Source organism: Balaenoptera musculus, chromosome 21 (genome assembly GCF_009873245.2).
Source record: "Balaenoptera musculus isolate JJ_BM4_2016_0621 chromosome 21, mBalMus1.pri.v3, whole genome shotgun sequence".
In the NCBI taxonomy this organism is placed as follows: Eukaryota; Metazoa; Chordata; class Mammalia; order Artiodactyla; family Balaenopteridae; genus Balaenoptera; species Balaenoptera musculus.
In genome coordinates this window covers 14,348,024-14,367,918 of record NC_045805.1, presented here as the reverse complement: position 1 = coordinate 14,367,918, position 19,895 = coordinate 14,348,024, and the positions used below count along the sequence as shown (strand labels likewise).

General features: G+C 37.9%; 1 protein-coding gene across 32 annotated transcripts in view; it reads left to right on the top strand.

Annotated features, from left to right (window-relative positions):
* Nucleotides 1–16,290, top strand: part of SORBS2 (sorbin and SH3 domain containing 2) — a 204,321-nt gene extending 188,031 nt beyond the window's left edge. For 23 of the 32 annotated variants that reach the window (XM_036838584.1, XM_036838575.1, XM_036838566.1 and 20 more), the window contains 4 exons: nt 2,835–2,942; nt 8,572–8,621; nt 12,323–12,429; nt 14,142–16,290. In XM_036838584.1, coding sequence (XP_036694479.1) covers nt 2,835–2,942; nt 8,572–8,621; nt 12,323–12,429; nt 14,142–14,203 — 327 coding nt within the window. In that variant the 3' untranslated portion in view covers nt 14,204–16,290. The remainder of the gene's footprint in view (nt 1–2,834; nt 2,943–8,571; nt 8,622–12,322; nt 12,430–14,141) is intronic. The other 9 variants (XM_036838588.1, XM_036838586.1, XM_036838593.1 and 6 more) reach the window with 3 other exon arrangements.
* The last annotated feature ends 3,605 nt before the right edge of the window (nt 16,291–19,895 follow it).

Sequence of the window (19,895 nt, the reverse complement as noted above, 5' to 3'; positions counted from 1 at the left end):
AATAATAATTCTTTAGATAATGTCTGAGACTAAGAATTTGCCTTTTTTCCTCTCTCTGTGGTTCTCTTTTTAAGGCCAAAATATTTATTCCTTGCCTTTCCCTACTTGTTCTTCAGCCTTTATGCTCAGTCAGTAAGTGGGCAAGTAACTTGAGCATCAGCCTTCTCTAATGTAGAGAGATGGAACAGTCACCACTGTAGTGTCAAGGACAAAACCAGAATTTAAACAGGTTTATTCTCTTGCAAGAACCAAGCTCATCTCATGCATTCTGTATGTTTCAGTTGTTCACAGAATGGTATGAGAGAATGGAGATATTCACAGTAACCATGTTTTAAAAGAATACTTTAATAACTACATCAAATAACTAACTCCAGAAAAATGAAGTTTTTTCTCTTTTTTATCTCATATTTGAGAGCAAATGTTAATTTTAATCCCCCACTTTTTCTGAAAACCTTATAAATCTATTTTTTACTCATAGAAAGAATATAAGTTGACTGAAGTTATGCTTATAAGTATACATACAAATTGAATCAACTACAAATTTTAGGCGATTATTATAGTTTAATCTACAACTGACACAGTAAAAAAATTGATGTGAATCCTTTAAGAAGGCTTCCTATTTCTCTCATTTCAAGAATGTTAGAAATTTTGCTCATTACAAAGAAGGAAAGTAACCTAGCACTAAAAGCAAAGAGAAAATAAAATTTTAATAATGTTTTAATAGGCATAGTATGGTATGCATGAAATCATTACAACAATGTTATCAACCCCTATCAGCCATTGTTTTACTTAACTCATGTTAATTTAATGCAATTTTGTTCTTTTAAAGTATTTTCTGAGATAATATAAGTCTGTCATATGCAATCCAAAATCTTCCATGGAAGTAAAATTTACCACGACTTTATAGATGATGGAAGACTGAAATGTACATATAAATTATGAGTTTGATATATAAATCAGAATCCAATATTTTCTCTAGTCTTTGAGCATCTTTTAAATATTGGGTTTTCATAATATAAATTATTATAATCCTCAGCTTTGCTGTAAGCTGAGCTTCCAATTCCATCTAAGAATATTCTGTAAAAGAGTTGCAGCAATGTGGACTCAAGCTGCAGTGGAAGCGCTTTGTGAACAGAGAGAAAGACTCTTTCTTGGGTTTCTTCCAAGAAACTCAGTTATTACGGTCCCAAAAGGAAGTCTCCTCACCCTAAAGCCATCCCACTGGAAGGTAATCCCCTTGAGCACAGTTTCCAACATGAAATTAAGCCCTGATTCTTCCTAATATGTTCAAATGATCTTTCCAGTTGTTTATCCACATCATTCCAACAGCTACTTTTTTTCTCTATGAGTCTTGATGTTTATAGAACCCTTGTATTAGTCAAGATTGGGATAGCTGCAGTGCCAGAAGGCTCAAAATAATTAGAGCTTAAACAAGGTAGAAATATATATTTCTTATGCATAAATGTAGGGCATCCAGGGTTGGTAGGTGGCTATACAGTCATCAAGGATCCCAGGAGATTCCATTTTATTTTGGCACACCACCATGCTCAATGAAAAGCTTCCGCTGCATGGTCCAAAGTGGCTGCAGCAGCTCCAGCAGTCCCTTTCTCATTCCAGCCAGCAGGAAGGAAAAAAGCGGAGGGAAGCTTATGTCTTCTTCCTTGAAGGGCATTTTCCAGAAACCGCACATATCCCATCTATCAGAACTTACCACATGAACATATCTAGATACAAGGAAGTTTGGAAAATAGACCTTATTCAGAATGGCCGTGTGCCTACCTAACATTTGGGATTCTGTTACTGGGATGACAAAGAAGAGAATGGATATTGGAGAACATGAAGCATTCTCTGCCACAAGCCTTAAAGAAAAATGCCTGATGCATTTCATCCCCAGAGACTGAAGATATGAGGTCAATCATTACTAATTATTATGAACTTTTTCCTAAATGAGAGTTGAGAAAACCACATGCTTTTATTTAAAAGTCCTTTAGTCCTGCTAAAGTTCCCATAAGCCAAATCAAATACCAGACAGTACATTGCTAGGTCTTGTCCATGAATGGACAGAAAATAAAACATACACACAAGAAAGGTTAGTTTACTCACTGTCATATTAAAAATCTTACTTTGAAAGAACACCAAAATAGTCACAAGGTGCTTGGAGTTAGAACAATATTCTGTATTTAATTATACAGTATTTCACAATTTCCCCCAGAAAAGCCTTTTTTTTTTTTGGCCATGCTGCGAGGCTTGTGGGATCTTAGTTCCCCAACCAGGGTCTGAACCTGGGCCCTCAGCAGTGAAAGCGCAGAGTCCTAACCACTGGACCGCCGGGGAATTCCCCATATTTTCTTTGTATGTGTTTTATTAGAAAATTTACCTGTGACAAATGATTGACACTGTCTATGAAATTTGATGGATATAAAGCAGAATTTCCCTGGCTCTTACCTTGCATCTATTCAAATAAACACAAAGAAAACAGGTCAGATCTGAGAGTATCTTGAAACCAATTGTTAAGCATTCTATTAAAGACATAAAATTTCTTGTAAGTGTTCTTATCTACACTACATTCAAACATCTTCCCTATGCCAACTTCCCTCTATAAATCTCTCTCTGCTCTGCCTGTGAGTTCCCTAGTAAAGCAGCGACTGATACCTGTGCTGTGAAAACTCTGGGCCGCCAGAAGAGTTGTCTTCAGACTGTTAACCCTTCCTGCTCTGCTCTTATTTGGGAGTTTGGCATGCTGTGTGTGCATGGAAAAAAAACAAAACAGGAAAGCTCCTCTGAAGGCTGGGTGATGAAGATGAGAACTAATTAACTTCTTACGGCTTTTCCAGGCTGATTTAAAAAGCGATCTACTTGTCTTGGGTAAGCCCCCGCGTAGCCCAGTGATGTCCTGGAGGTCCTGCAGCTCACCTGTCAGAGGGCTCAGCGGTTCCCACAGGGTAGGATCAGACGCCCCACCTTGAGCCAGGCACCCTGGCCACCCCTCCACCGTCAGTGGGCTGGCTCTTCCTTAGTTGTCATTGCTGTGCTTTGCCAATGAAGTAGGGCTGGAGGTACCCTTGAAAGGAAATGACCTTTCTGATGATGATGAGCAGCTATGAAGTCAGATCAACACGAAAATCCTATCCTGAGTCTTTGGTCAATAAGCTTCCCCTTTATGTGTGCGCGTAAGCTTTCCAAAAGCGACAAAGACATGCCCCAATTCTCCTCTGTGCAAATAAGGGTGTGGTATATGTTGTCTTCCACATCCATCTTGTGTAAATCACTGCTTTCCCATCACTATTTCTAGTGCAAAGAATAAAGCTGCTGCCAATCATATACTGAACTCACACCCTTCCAGGGATGCTTGCTTCTGTGTCGTTCAGTTTATTTGGATTTCTTTTAATCCATGGCCCTTGTTGTAAAATATCTTGTTGCTCTGCTGACATGTGCCGTATTCACTCCATGACCCTTTCAAGCCAACTCTGCTTCTCTGGACTCCAGGGGCTCCCAGTCTCTTGACAGCTCTGATGGAACTTAAAGGTCAGATTATTTTCCCTTTGACTACTTAGTTCTATGGCATCGACAGCCCTTGAAAATGAATGGGTTCTAACTGGTACCATCAATTCTGAGGACGGCAGCCGAGGAGTTTGAGAATTTTCATCTCTGCCTGAATCGGTCCTTTCCCATTTCTATTTTGATGGACCTGGTTTAATCTTACATGCTCCATTACATGATTATGGTTCTGCAAGCTTTTAAGGGCTTGATGACAGATTTCCTTTTCCGTTTTTAAGAAATGTAGATACTTCTCTGTATTTAGGCCATTTTTGTGCTTTTTGCTTTGCCTAATAAGACCTGATTTTGTTTCTGAGGCAGAGATTTGTGTTGCCATAGAGAATGAGGAATGTTGATTGGGAGAGATTCTCACAGAAGGGCTTTCCAGAGCCAAAAAAAAAGAAAAAAAGAAAGCTTTTTCCAAAATTAATATGGCCCATCCATAAATTCCCATGGGTCAATGAGATGGTATGCTTTGGGTCACCATAAGTTTTTTTCTTTGTCAGATTTTTACATTATGTACTTATATGTTCTATTATATGTGTTTGTGTGGAACACAAATATTCTATATTCTTTAGACTTAGGCAAAGTTGTGTTTTCACAATTTAAAAAATAATTTAAATATTTAAAATAATTGTGTAATGTAAGAAAGAAAAATACACCTAGAAACATAAACATGGTACGGTTTGTTATTAAGAGAATTTCATCTAATTCTGGTTGGCAAGTACCACACCTAACATTTTCTGGGAAAAAAAATAAGAACTCTAGAACTGCTTAGAGCCCTTTCAAAGATTTTCCCACATTAGTATTTAAAGTAATGGTCAATCCTTACCTAAGAATTACCTAATACTAGATATAGCTAATCCTCCAGATGCCTCTGCAGAAGCACAGATAAGAAGACAGGTTTAGGACAGACTGTGCCTTACTATCTGAGCTAGAAAAGTATATATTTTACTGATACCTAAGGTTCTAGGATATTTCAAACCAACTTTCTTATGAGCAGTGGCTTGTGATTGGTTCTGGCTTTGAAAATTAGCATGTGTTTAAAACCTGTCTCATTTGTATCTGCTTTTGACAACACTAAAAAATAGCTACACTAAAAGAGAAAAAAAAGATTGTTACATTGCCAAGGAAAAAGCTAAATATTTAGGATTCTATAAAAGCAGCATGTTTCATTGGGTTTTCTAATTTTCATTGGGCTCTTAAGACTCATTAAGGAAATGTAAATATGACATAATTCTCGCTTAAAATTTCCAGCACAGTGACTGTCATCTGTTAACTTCAAAACCATCTTTTTAAACTCACAGCTCATATGAGCTTCTTGAATGTCACTAATGTATCTTCTATATTTATCACAAAACCGCTAAGAAGCTATGAGTAATAGAAATGCCTGAGCAGATAGTGAAAATACAAATGAACACAGACCAAAAATACTGGTGGCTAAAGACTGATCCTTTCTCAAGAATTTAAAACGTGGAATAAGAAGAACATGGTCAGAAAAACAGATGACTATCTATATTCCACATCGCTCTGTGGTCTTTAAAATATCCTTTCAAAATGAATCCAGGCTGAAGGAACTTGGTGAGAGCTGTCCAAAGGCAAAACAGCTTTTAACATGTTGCTGCCAATACTCACCAGTAGGTGGCAAAAGAGTGCAGATACCTCACAGGTCTTTGCCCCAAGGTTTGTGCCCAGTTATAAGGAGGGGGAAAGGCAAAAAACAACCTTCTACGACAATTTGTTTGGGTATCCATACAGAACAGAAACACTTGCCTAAAGGAAAAAAATTAAGGTGTTGATTTTAATAAGCCTGCACTATCTATTCCATCATAGCAAGCTTTTATGCAATAAAGAGTGAGAGTCAGAATTATAATTCTGTTCCTTCTTCTTGCCTATTTGTGATATTAAGAAATTATCTTTGGGTTTTGGTTTACCGATCTGAAAAATGAAGTTTAATTATTGTTTTAAAATTAATTGTTTTTACATGACTGAGACACTTGGGAATTAACCAATGCCAATTGTCATAGCTCTCTGACAACTGAAGGAGTATCAGAGGAAATATATCTGTGGAAACGTGGATTCCTTTATGGATTCCCTGAGGGGGAAAAGATCTAAACCATCAACTTGTCCACCTCCTTGATTTTAGAGATAAGGAAGCTGAGGTGCATATCCAAGGTGATATACTTAGTCATCGCCAACACTGGAAATACACAAACATGCCCTCATAAGAATCTGTGCTGCTTATTCCTCTATTGACCAAAGACTTTTTTTTAATATAAATTTATTTATTTTTGGCTGCGTTGGGTCTTCGTTGCTGCGTGCGGGCTTTCTCTAGTTGCGGCGAGCGGGGGCTACTCTTCCTTGCAGTGCGTGGGCTTCTCATTGCGGTGGCTTCTCTTGTTACAGAGCACAGGCTCTAGGCGCGTGGGCTTCAGTAGTTGTGGAACGTGGGCTCAGTAGTTGTGGCACGTGGGCTCAGTAGTTGTGGCTCATGGGCTCTAGAGCACAGGCTCAGTAGTTGTGGCACACAGGCTTAGTTGCTCCACGGCACGTGGGATCTTCCCGGACCAGGGATTGAACCCGTGTCCCCTGCATTGGCAGGTGGATTCTTAACCACTGCGCCACCATGGAATTCCCAAAAGACTTTTAAAATAAATTATTTCAGTTCCTGTAACTGGTCATCTTTCCTCAAAACTGGCTCCTAGTTATCCATATTCACATAGAGATGATTCCTTTCAAAAGTAACCTCAGAAAAGTTCTAAAAGTCACCATTATAATAGATACACAACTTCTCTGCTAATAAAAGCCATGATAAATCCTGGCCTCAGTATGTGAACAGTATAGAAAACCAGTGATTCAGAAAAAAAAATTTAAAAATGGGGGTGGATCCTTTTAAAGGATATGAAGGAAGCATTGAGAAAGATTAGTAAAAACAAGGATGTTACTGGCTGACACACCCAGGAACACAAGTTCTTAAGACATAGAGGCCTGTAGAATTAAGGGAGCCACATACTTTTGGCAATAGCCCAATTTTCATAATTGCCACAGAGATAGTTCATTTAAATGATTTATGAGATGAGTTGAATTAAAGGAATTAAACCAGTGGAATTGTAATCACAATAACGGAAAGGTGCTATACAGGTTTTATAAGTAGATTGTTTTATGTTAATGAACAGTCTAATCCTTAAAGTTGCATTCACATTTTAACATAAGGGAGCAATGAAATTAGACCAGCCAGTTTTACCAAGCACTCGATGCCATGATATCAAAGTGAAACTTCTACTCAACTCAAAAATATTAGAATGGCTTAAATATGTGGAAATAGGCATGCCATTTTTAGAGCACAATGAAATATATTTTACAAAACATTTTCTCTTACGACAAGAACAAATAATATTTCCTTATTTATAATTTTGTTATGCACTGTAAACTGCGCTATGATTGTTTTTGTGAGAAAACAGTTGCTATCTTGGTGTGTGATTCAAAACATGGCATTTTAGATTTTTTTAAATTGCATTTTTAAATATAGTGTTTTTGAGCAACAACTAGCACCAGCATTTTCAATATCGTGTGGCTTCAACGCATAATCTTTGGCCCGAAATTTTACTCCTGGAAATGTGTCCTAAGAGATAGTTCAAAACAAGAAAATAGCTCTTTGTATAAAAATGTATATAGTATTGTTATTTATGATAGTGAAAAAGGCGAGATCAATCTGAATTTCAAAAACAAAAAAGAGAGAGAAATGGTTAAGACAACCAAAAAAGATACAGACATATATATGAGGGAATAATATTCTGCAGTGATTTAAAATGAAAAAGAAGACTGAGAAAAGGAGACTGGAAATAATTACAAAATATTAATAGCAATTAATTAACGGAGTCCCCCTCCGTTCTTGGACCAATGGGGTTTCTATGGACAGTCTGCAGGGGGAATTCCCAGCCTCTCAGTAATCCATTCCTAACTCCGGGATCCAGGAATTAGCCCTGAGGTCTAAAGACATGGATCTAAAAACTAATGCAGTCATCAATAAAGAATCACTTACAATTGCCATGCAATTTGCCATGCAAACTCTGGTTTATCTCATTTTACCATGCAGCCATCATTTAGAAGAGAATGCTTTTGAAGTGTGTTATGAATGAACTGAAATTCTTTTTTCCCCCTTAAAAGGTAACGTTTAGGTAGTCGGTATAAACTACATTGAGTTTACATATTCAAGAAACGTGTGAACTTTCATTCATTGCAAATATTATGTGGATATATGGGATGCAAAGGCTTGTCATTTCCAATATTATAAGTATCTATTACAGATACTGGTCTTGATGCTTAGTTTAAAAAGAAAGGAAACTCTTTTGAGAGTTCAGTGCACTGGGAATTTCTACCAATATTTCTCTTCTAAGGTAAAATGTTACATGTTACCTGGATATTGTTTGTTACATGCTATTTCAAACTCTGTTTTCTCTTTTTAAAAATGCATGTGTTTCCACCACATTGAGAACAGAGAGTGTAACTTCAAATGTAGCATGGCATGTCTGCCTCTTGACATGTTTATCTGTACTGTATGTGAAAATGTTGTCTGTGAAGGAAAAGTATATTAGAATGAATGTGGATACTTTGCTGTTAGACTAAATGTGGTTTATTCTTTGCTTGTTTGAGAAAACGCTGAAGAATAAGGTTGTATGAAGGTGTCCATACTTCCCAGTCTAGTGATTTGGTGTCTATGTTCTTGCCATGTTCCTGGCCTTTGAAAAATCAATGGGACTAAACCCTGACTCTTCCATAAAGTTTGAGCAGACAAGATTGCAGATATGTTCAAAACATTTGAACCTTGGTTATTTCGATTTAATTTAAAGCACCTTTCAAAATATTTTAATTATTAATCCAGCAGAAACCCTTTATTTGGTTTTTTTTCCTTCCTCTTGGTTTTTTACAACAGGAAATATTAAATGTCAAGAAAAGTGCCATGCCATTATCCAAATTATCTTTTAATTAGTACCAGTTTAAGCATTGATTACATTGAAAATCATTTCATTTCAGCCACAGCGTCCTGTGTTTACTCATGAAAACATTCAAGGTGGGGGGGAACCGTAAGTATTCTTCTTATCTTCTAAATTCGAGACTAACCTTGACCCACAAAATGGACCATTGATGTACCATAAGCGAGGATGGTACAACTTTGCAAGTGAAAGAGATCAGAGTAACTAACATGAGATGACATCTCCCAGATTAAGAGAAATTGCAATAGTCTCCATCTTTCACAACAGAGAACAGAAGCTAATTTTTTTTTTAAAAATCCCTGATTTTGCGGAGAAGACTTTGATATATGCACTAAGAAAAAAACCTTCCAATGCTGCAGTGATTCCTAAGATTCATGAATCTGTCTCCCGCTCTGTTCTACTCACCATGTAGATTCTAGTAACTACAGCCTTAAAGATACACTGAAAATGTTCTAACATTGTTTTTACACGTATTTGAAGAGCAGGAGAACATCAGGGTAGACCTACAGTGATAAGTTAGTAGCATAATTCCAAAGTTCCATTTTTTTGGAAATGGCAGTATTAAAACATGCACTGTCATTCAGTTATGGGATGTTGACTACCCAGAGGACCAGGAAAATGCCTTTCCACACTTTCTTTCAAATTCCCTCTCCTTTCTAAGTCAAGTCAATCTGAAGGTGTCACACATTGTCTTTTAGATTCTCTTTCTGCTCCATTTTGCCCATGAGAGATATTCAGAGGTTATCCACTTCCTATTGGCTGTTGCCTATTCTGAGTGAGGAGCTAGACCCTGGGAAGGAGCATTTACAGGACTAAACCACGTCAGGCTGACCTGAGCACACACAGGGTGCCTCCTGCCCACTGCCCAAGCTCCGCTCCCCGGGAGCAGAGCAAACCAGGGGGGCCTGGTGTGTGGCCTGTGACCTCCTCACTCCTCACAGACCTGGTGCTTAGCTAAAAGCATGCTCCTCGGAAACCATCTCTAACCTGAAACTGGCTCTCACCGAGTACAGCCAGAAAGGTTTTATTTGTTAAGGAAAAGACTATGAAAAAATAGGTTGGAGGTACAAATAATTTAAAATTTCATTTAATTGGAAAAATGTTAAATATAACTTGTAATTCTAAAGGTTTGTTTTGTTTCCTTATTTACACAAATGATGAAGGGATCACATCACAAAAAATAAATCCCAAGGCTGCTTAGGTTTACTGCATTATCAACCCATTATACAGCAGCTTTTAATGAATTTATGAATTAAGATGTAGGTGATGTCACACTGTTTCATGTCATGAAGTTGATGCTTCGAGTTTATGAGCTCACAGGTAGAAGAAGGCACATTTTCAGTGTTCTGCTTTGGACATTATAAAACATTCTTTATTAAATTTCTATTTGATCACAATGCCAATTATATGGGTATCACTTAATCTCTTTCATTTAAGTAATAGGTTTTGAGTGAAAATAGGAACATAATGTTATAATGTCACTGCAATTCAGAAGTATGGTAAAATATGTTATAGAAGAAGTTGCAAGTTATAGAGAGAGCTTCAAGTTTGGTTGAGCATTTCCTATTTAAAAGACAAATTTCTTTTTGAGGCATCCTGACCCCACCACCATCATTCATCTCACCAACACATCTTTCAAAACAGCATTTTTTATTGTAATTCGACTGCATTTCCTGTCGTGCAACACTGATTCTGAAAGCCAACAGAGGCAGGAGGATTTCCGGAAGGTTTGTTTATGTTTCCATGAAACTTCCAAATTTTTTTTTTTTTTTGGTGGTCTAATTAAACCAGAATGGTAAGTAAACTCTGATAAGCACAGTGGCTTTCATCATATCAAAGTGAAGTAGGAGTTCGTGCCAATTTTGTTTTTTTTTTTATCTCTTGGGACCTTGAGATTCTTCAAGCAGCTGGGGTTTGTGGCCTTAAATAGGCCTGTCTCTGTAAGTGGCTGGAGATGTGCCTGGGTGAAGGCTGAAGCCTGAAAAGCTCGGAGAATCAGTGTTTCCCAAAGTGAGAGATGCGATGTATATCCATGGAATTAACAGCCCAGCAATGCCTATCTCCCTCAAATGTGAGATTGTAAAAGGAACTATGGTGAAATTAACTTTCCCCAGGGATAGACAAGAGATACCATTCCTTCACCTGAGCATCCTCAAATCAAACAGCAGAATAATTTGCTCCAACCAGGGTTGGCCCATGCAAACATCCAAGTTAAGGAATGTCCGTATTCAAGACCTTCCTGTCTGTTGCGCCACGGCTCTGGGATTCAGGCTACCTTTCTTTGTCCTTCCCCACAATCAGAATCCTTTTTCCATAGAAGACCTCAAAAGCTCAAGTGGTTAAAAAGGTTTACTAGGAGGACAAAATATTAACAGGGGAAGAAATCTCTAATGTTGGAATTTCAGGCTTTGCTCTCAGGCCAGGGAAGATAATGTTTTCTAGGAGAGGCTGTTAGGCACCACATCTTATCAGCTCTTTCTCCAATACACCCTCCCCCAATCCAACTTTATCCAGACCCCCCAATGTGAAAAAGTTCAAGGACAGGGAGAGAAGCCAATGCAGCCGAGGCCCCAGTTTATCACATGATGTTTGAGTTCAGATGACATGATAGAATAGTTTTGTTCTACCAAAGTATGATTTTCTGACTGAATGAAGTAATCAAAATAAATCATTCTTGTTCCTGAGCAGTATCCAATATTATCAACATTTTAAAGTTGGCTTGAAAAAATTCAAAGTGCCCTGAAATGTGGTTCTTATTTTCTTACATTGGCAGAATTACATTAACTGTTATGAAGAACGGCAGAAACAAATTCACTAACTTTTTAAAAAAATCCCCCTCACATACTGGTAATATTTTAGTGGTAATATGAAGTTTTCATGTTAACTGCATATCAAATGCTTCCTGACCCCGAGCTGCTAGAATTTGTGTCTTTCCAAAATGCCAGTCCATATGAATATGCATGCTATTTTATTACCAAAAATTCAATGTCTGAGTTTGCTACTGATCAATGTCAGCAAAATATGTGTTCTCAAAGAACTCAGACAGAGAAAGTGGCAGCATTCTATCAGTAATTCTTTTTTATATGATTATTTTGAGAGTTTCTACATTAAACACAATTTCTCTGAGACCGATTTAAAAAGGAACATATGTCCCTAACCTACTGTTTGAGATCACCACTTACACTGATTCAAACTATGAAACTAAACTGCTTTAAAGAATTCCTCCTGATAAAAAAAACAAAAAAAACAAAAAAAAAACACACACTTCTCTGTTATAGTAATTCCCACACAGTGATTTAGAAGTTGTATCTGAGACATTTTGTGCATCTCAGTTTAGAATCTTTTGAAAATTCCACTTGCAAGCTGCAATTACTTGCTTCTGATTATGGCTAATTAAAACCGTAATTCCTTCTTGTTTTTATATAGCTGAATAATGCACATATCACTTCTTTTATATTCTGTACTATCATTTAATGTCCGAATGATAGCTATCTATGACTGGACAATTGAAATGCAGGTCCAATTTATAAATGTTTTAATCCAACTATGGATAGTAGAATCTTCCATAAATTTTCCTCATTATGAGTTTTGAAATGCTCTTAGAGTGGTCTAATTCCCCTGAAAGCCTAACTACTTCTACTTACTTTACATGCTTACCAAAGACTTATACTACCTAATTAATATGTTAATAAGAATAGAAATGTTAAAAGTAAAATAAGTATTATACTCTCTTCTATAGTTTCACAGAGGCATAAAGATTTTGTTTAACACATCCATTTGTCCTGTTTAAGGTTTCAGGCTCTGTATAACTATACTCCTAGGAATGAAGATGAGCTGGAGCTCAGAGAAAGTGATGTCATTGATGTGATGGAAAAATGTGATGATGGATGGTTTGTGGGTATGTGTACATTTCCTTTCAGACACATTTGGCCATTTTGTAATTTGCTTATGTTTGCTCCCTTGCACTGTTGGATGTGATAGTCAAGCTTTCTTTGATTTCATAATGCCTTTGATCTTTCACACATCCATATGCACTATGTAATCCCAAGGCAACTGCATTTTTAATATAGTTTAGTATTTACTGCTTCAGGTATACGTGATTTTCTGCTGGTTTTACTTCCAGTTCAACTAAGAGAAGAAAATTTCTTTAAATAGCACCAACCAGGAAAGACTGAGATCTAAGAACAAAAACAACGAAACTGCTCCCTAGATGCAAAATACAAATACTCTGTTGAGTGGTAAATGTTAGTCGTCAGCGGTGAGGATCTAATCTGAGAAAACAAGATGAAATGAACAACTCACCCATGACTAGGTCTGCTGTAGGTGCCCTAAAACACCAGTGATTCACCTTAGCTTTAATGTGTGGTCCAAGTAGAAGTTCCATTCTTACCACTTAAAAAACAATCCCATTCTTACCGTCTTAAAAGAAAACTAGAGGTTTTCTGAGAAAAATTTTGTAGACAAGAGTATCATATACTAAGTCACAGAGGAAAGAGGTAAAGAGGAAACAGAGGCATAGGAGGATGGAGGAGACAAAAGATGAGGGAATAAGGGCTTTCTGTAGACAGGCCAACAGTGGGGAAATATAAGAGCAAAGGCCACATTAGCGGCCACAAGCCTCTGCCTCTGTTTATATTAATCCCCCATTCAGAAGACGGTAAAATGGCTTACCTACACAGGGATAAAGAAAATCAGTCATCAAACCAGGACAGTAAGTTCCAGAGGGTAAATGCAAAAGGGAAGTGTAGAGACCCTGTTCACTCTACGTGAGCTGGAAATCATAAGGAAGAATTTAGTCTAAGCACTAGCTTTTCCAAACAGTTTCAAAGAAATCATGTTATTCGAATCCAAAGGCGATCATAATGATGGCCGTTTATGCATTTGGTTTTACTCCTCATATTAGAAACATGCCCAGTGATAGAACCCCCGCCCACTAGTAGTGGTCTATCTGTTTTTTCTTTAGTGACTTGGTAAATAGTTCAAATTTTCTATATCGTATTAAGGACCCTGGCAGCGCTATTTGTAAATGAATGCTGTGGCGTTCAGCATGATCTTCCATGAGATAATAAAACTGGATGGTGATGGCATCCCCAATAAAGCCTTCACGTTACACCGTGCTGAGGAGCTGTGACAGACCTCCTGCTCACAGAACCAAGCCTTGCTGTGGTGCTTTTCCAGCCTGCCTTATCCCATGGCCAGCCGTATCCTAATTGAGAAGATTGTATTTGAAAATGTCACTTCCCAGATGCGTTTCCTATTCCGCTGCTCACTCCTGTCTGACAGCCCAGTGATGGAGCCTCATCAGACTTGAGTGTCATTGTACTTAAAAGCCCACCTCCTCAGCAAGGCTGTCTCTCCCCTCAGACTGAGAGGCTGAGCTTTTCTGTTCAGCCCGGTGTGATGGAAGCACAGCATTTAAGCTCAAGGGGCAACAGAGGCATCAGGCAATACAGATAAAACTGCTTACTTTGTCTTCCTATCTCTTCAAGTGAGTTTTCTCTCTTTTCCAAACCCTGAGGGCTTGCTCTCTTAGTGAGTTTTCAAGCCCACATATATGAACTGACATTTCATGGCTGTTACCCCTCTTTCATTTATCACTTCTATTTTCAGGGACCTCAAGAAGAACCAAATTCTTTGGTACTTTTCCCGGGAACTATGTCAAGAGGCTGTGAATCACTCTCCCCATTATTTATGCTGCATTTCAGCACCACATCTGCATAACCTTGCCTGAAAGATCTCCACAGGCCTCCTGCTGTTATGCCTTCTGGTTTCCAATAGAAGTCACCCACCATCACCATCTCCATCTGCCACCAAACCACCAGCAATGGAACTGCCGCTGCAGTGGGGAGATTGGAGGATTTGCTTCCGTGTGAAAGTGCATATTCCTGCCGTCCGCTCTAAACTTTGAAAAGTCAATATGCGGCATCAGAAAGAAAATCATTTTACTTAATAAGGGTTGAGTAGTTGAGGCAAAAAAGTAAGTGTCTCAAGGAGGCTCTCTTGTCCACTTTGAAAGATGTTCTCCCCTCAGGCAACCAGAAGATTGTTTATTACTACTTGCTGGGGTTTGCATTTTCACCTTCTTAGCTTGGCAGTATATTTTCCTTTCACGAGTTTGCCTAGTGTCCTGGTTTACACGATATGACAACTGTACTTCAGCTATTGTTTGCCTGCACTTATATGTTGTAATATGCACAGTGATTACAAAATCTAAAGCGAGAGTAGGAAAGTTAATTCGAATGAGTGTGATTTTGTTGAATTGAACGTGAGTTTCAAATAGGAGTCTTCTCCTGCAGGATTTTTTTTTTTTTTTTGTACTTTTTAGAAGTGCAAACAATAAGTGAATAAGAGTCTTTGGTAATAATCAGGAGAATACAAGAGGTTTAGCTAGATTACAGAAAACTATTGTGTTGTAAAGTTGCATTGCTATTTTATATTAAAATGTAATAATCAGCATCATGAACAATGAGCTCTTAGTGTTTTATTTATCTGATAAAAGTTAAATAAAAGCAGTGTTAGTGAGAGGTGCAAAGAATCATTCTAACATAGACACTTGAAAGCATCTGTAAGCAATATTCATAGGTAAGATTTCACTGCGTGTACACATACACATTTGAGATTGTATGAGAACAATCCATAAGATATGTACATTTTATGGAAATGTAAAAGAATCTCACATATTATTTTATAGAAATAGAGTACTTCAGAAGCATCACAAGTATTAAGGCTGGTTTTAGCAAGGATTATGATCAGTACAATTATTTTTACTATGATAATTATTTTTCTTCTCTGGAACTCAGAATCCTGGCTACATTTGAGGACAGGAATATGTTGAGCCTGATTTTCCTAGTGTGTGTAAAATATTTCCTCAGAATACATGAGGCACTTTTTAGAGGCAATGTTAAATCATTCAGGTTAAATTTTCTGCCCTGAAGTAGAAACCTTGAAGATGATATTGGGACCTGAAAGATTTAACGTGGTTAACAGTGCCTGAATTACACATACCCCGAGAACTAGCTTTGTATTTCTTATGACTTTGCATAAGAACTATTCATATTTGGATCTTGAGCATCTTATAGACAAAACTTTTTATGGCATTTCTTCTGTGAACAGTGGTTGATCTTTTCACAATGCATGTAGACTCTAGAATTTTGTACATATGTTTGCTCATTTTTTGTATGGACTATTTAGTTGTTGAGAAAACAGGGGAATTTCCTAATTTGGTCTTTATCCTTCCTTTAAACTAAGCTAAAACACTTTCAACAGATTACCCTTTACATCTCCCACAAATCATCATTATGCCTTGACAGTGCAATTCTGTAAGACAGCACTTCTGCAAAAGTTTATGAACATAAAACATCTTAGCAGCCAAACTGAAATGTATATAAATACCGATTAGAGAGGAATTCCATTAGAAAGAAGGTAAAGAAACATCTTTGAGTAGCCTTGATTACTACCTTGATTACTGTCAAGTTCACAGCCAGCTTTGTATTTTAAAGGCTTTGGGTTTGAAATTAGGTCAACTGCATGCAGCTTTGCTGATAAATGAATAATTACCTTTGATGCCAATTATGAGAAAAAATTCAATATCTGTTGCCTGTCATATTTAAGAAAAATTAATGTTTCTATTCTCTGTATCTGATTTTAAAAGGAAAAACATTCATACCTAGCTTTTAGGTAATTGACTTTGAATTCTTACAAGCAAAGGTCATTGTGTTTTTCTTGAATAGACATCTAATAAATTTTGCTTGGAAGTATACTTCAGTTTTTCTTCTTGACATTTATCCTTACATGAATTGTGTATTTTATCCCAATCTGTTAGATAAACCTCAGAGGAAATGCATTTGCTCTGTGTTCTCTTGACACACAAATGGAGAAAAGATGCATTTGCATCAGCTCAGAGAAGAAATATGTTTTAAAACCATCACCAAAGCTCATTTGCTAAATACTCCTTGGCTAAACATTGCTCTTCAGCTAAAACAACACATTTTAAAATATTTCTGCCTCAAAAATAGCTATTTTTCTAAGAAGAAGTTAATTACAAGAAGTTGTAAGCACTTTCCAAATTCACCTTTCTTCAGTTGCCCTAAAAAGCTTTATCACCATTGGCATGGCAGATTCTGTTAATACTCACAAGCTCTCAATGAATCTCAAACTATGTATTGCCATTGGGTGTCATTCCTTTATCTCACATAGATAGTAAGTAACTAGCTCTTCTAGTTGGATCCTTTCTAATAAAGCGTAGTCCTTTCTGCTCTATGTGCTTCAGCCCTCTTCCATATCTATCACTCACGTATTCAGAAACACGTACGTTCCTCTGTTGGCAATTCAGTTATCAACAATGTCTTATCATGTTGCTTCATCCTAATACCCACCCTGATCCCCTCTGTTCCACTGGATAGTTTCCACTATGTATTAGCTTTCCACAAAAACATGTTCCCTTTGTAGGAAGAACATGACCCATATAATTATTTTGGCCCTGTTTTCATGAGAACATTTATGGGAAATTTAACTAGGTGAATCTGAATCTGATCAAATGAAGGATGCTGTTGGTGTACTCAGAGGTTGCTTGTCATTACCCTCTTCAAGAGAATCTCTTGCCAAGTGTTCGGCACGTTAAAAATATAAATCTGGGATTTTAAAACCACATGCATCAAAATCTAGATTCCCTTGTCCCACCTGAGAATTTATCATCTGCTTCTCTGTAGAGTCTGCTGAGATGCAACAGAAACTTTGTCAAAGCCCCGAGCTCCAGAATCCCTAAACAGCTTTTCATTTTGCCTAGACTTCTGTCACAGCCAGCCAGGCACTGCTGTAGGGTCCAGAACAGCTACAGCCACAGTTCGACCCTCCTGCTGTGCTTCCTCACTGTGAATGCCAGGATTCTGGGTAGAATGGATTTATTTCTGCTGCAAAAATTGATGCTTAGTGACCTGTTTTACTTGATTTTATGTCAATGCACGATCATCAATACACACCAAAAATTCCTTAGTGCATCTCATTTATGCCACTGATGGCCACCTTGGTAGGTGGAGTAGGATCCATCGTTGTGAATCCAATACAACGAGCCCCGTAAAGCACCGTCTCTACTCACCAGCCTCAATCTGCTGTGGACTCACATCTGTCCACTAACTGGCCAGCCAGGTCAGCGGAAGGGCAGCAGGAAGGGACCCTCATTATTTTATGTGCCAAATTTTAATCCCCCCTTTAGAGGGATTACTACAAACGGGCACGTCCATTTCTTATTTGACAGGAAGCAGAAAGAACCTGTTTGAGTAACTATTTCCATGATGGTCCACTGCTTGATCTCTGTGCGTAGGTGGTCACTTTGTGTGGCCTGATCATTTCTTCCCACTGTTTTCCAGATTGCAGCCACAAATTAATCAAATAGAATAAGCACTTGGTCAGCGTCTAAAAGCCTGTGTATTTAAAGGCTGAATTATTTCATCTTCCTTTCCAGATTGTAGCCCTCCAATAGTTGTTTGTGTAGCAATTATGATTTCAAATTATTTACTCATCGTGGATGATTGGTTTAGAGCACAAGCAGAGACTGGCATTAGCGGTAAACAGACTACACCAAGAACTGGCAAACTACAGCCTGTGGACCAAATTCAGCCTGCTGCCTGCTTTTACTTGGTCTGCAAGTTAAGAATGGTTTGTACAGATGAACATGGGCAATAAATTTGATGATAACTTTGAGCCCCAATTAAGTGAAATGCTGTCTCCCCAGAAAAAGAATCCCTTTCTTTTCACTGGTCGGTCTATATTAGAAAAACTTTATCCTATTATTATTATATTTTGAATTTCATCAATTAAAAATGGGTGGAAAGTAGTTTTCTCTCTGTAATGTAAGTATGTACATAATATCCTCAATCTTGCCTCCTGGCCCACAAAACCTAAAACACTTGCTATATGTCCCTTTATAGAAAAAAAAACCTGTGAACCCCTGATCTGCTCCAATTGTCAGCAACAAACCTAGAAAGTGACTAGAGGGAAAGGAACACTGAATGTCTGCTATATCTGTCTGCTATATGTGTTATTTACGAGTATTCCATGTCTTTACCCTCACAACAAATCTAAGAGGAAATCTGCTCTGTGCCCATTTTATAGATGAGGAAGCTGAGGCTCTAAGACGTTAATACTAACTATGTGATGGAAATTGGATTCAAAACCTGGTATCTATCTACCAAGCTTGTACTCTTCCTTCTAAGCCAGCCAAGCCCGGTGCTAAACACTTTTGATCAGATTGTGCACTCCGAGTCAAACAACTACATCCATCCACCTCCCTCCCTCTCCACCACTTCCCTCTCGCAAATTCTGCCATCATGAATGGCCAGGCACTTGCAACAGTATCGAGCTGTGCACAAGATGATGAGAAACAGGTGTATGCCTTGCCCAGCACAACAGTGTTTCCCTGAGGAAAGCTAATTTGGGTTTCTAAAAGTACACAGTAACCAGTGAGGATATAATTTCAATTATTGACATGTCTCAGCTGAGCAGGAGCCTGCCCATGAGCTGTGATTCATGAAGATCCTAGAGGCTGTTGCCTATGAGTCACATTGGCAGCTGGTGGTGCTTTGGGAAATGCTTGCTATTGTGGAGCCATTTGGAGACAGGCAAGGCCAACATGATCTAAGAACATGGTGTGCTTACTGGACCTCTTTTCAGTATACAAATCCCCAGGACACACTAGCCATTCTCTGCTGGATGATGCGCTAAGTGACTGAGAGCTTTAGCTCACTGCTAAATTCAGCCCCTCCGTAGCTCAGGAAAGTTCCATCTGAGCTCATGCACATACATATATCTTGACCCAAAAAACTTTCAGTACAAGACAGAAATCTGCCTAGTGAATCTTCACCTGTTCCTTTGGGGTTTCTTGTTTCACCCTTTTCCCTAAAATATAACGGGTGACTCAGTTGTCCTGGTGTCTTCCAAAAATAAGTGCCATTCCAAACAAAACTCTTGTTACCATTAACAACACACGTGGATGAGTGTCAAATCTTGCACTGATCATACAGAAAGCTTGAGAATGACTTTGTAAAGCATTTTTGTCTTTTTAATTATACCAGCAACAGACGTATATTGTAAGAAAAGTTAGAAAATATAAATGAGCAAAAAGAAAAAACATGTAATCACTAAGAGTCTCATTTAGGGTAAAGATTACCATTTGGAACATATACCTCCAGAGTGTTTTCTGCACATGTGTATTAGTGTGTGGGGTGTGTGTGTGTGTGTGTGTGTGTTTAGTACGTGAACAAAAGTAGAATCATACTGAACATATTATTTTACAACCTACATTTAACATTGAACAGGACTCTGAGATAAAGTGAATAAATCATGTTTCAAGTCATTTCAACATTACCA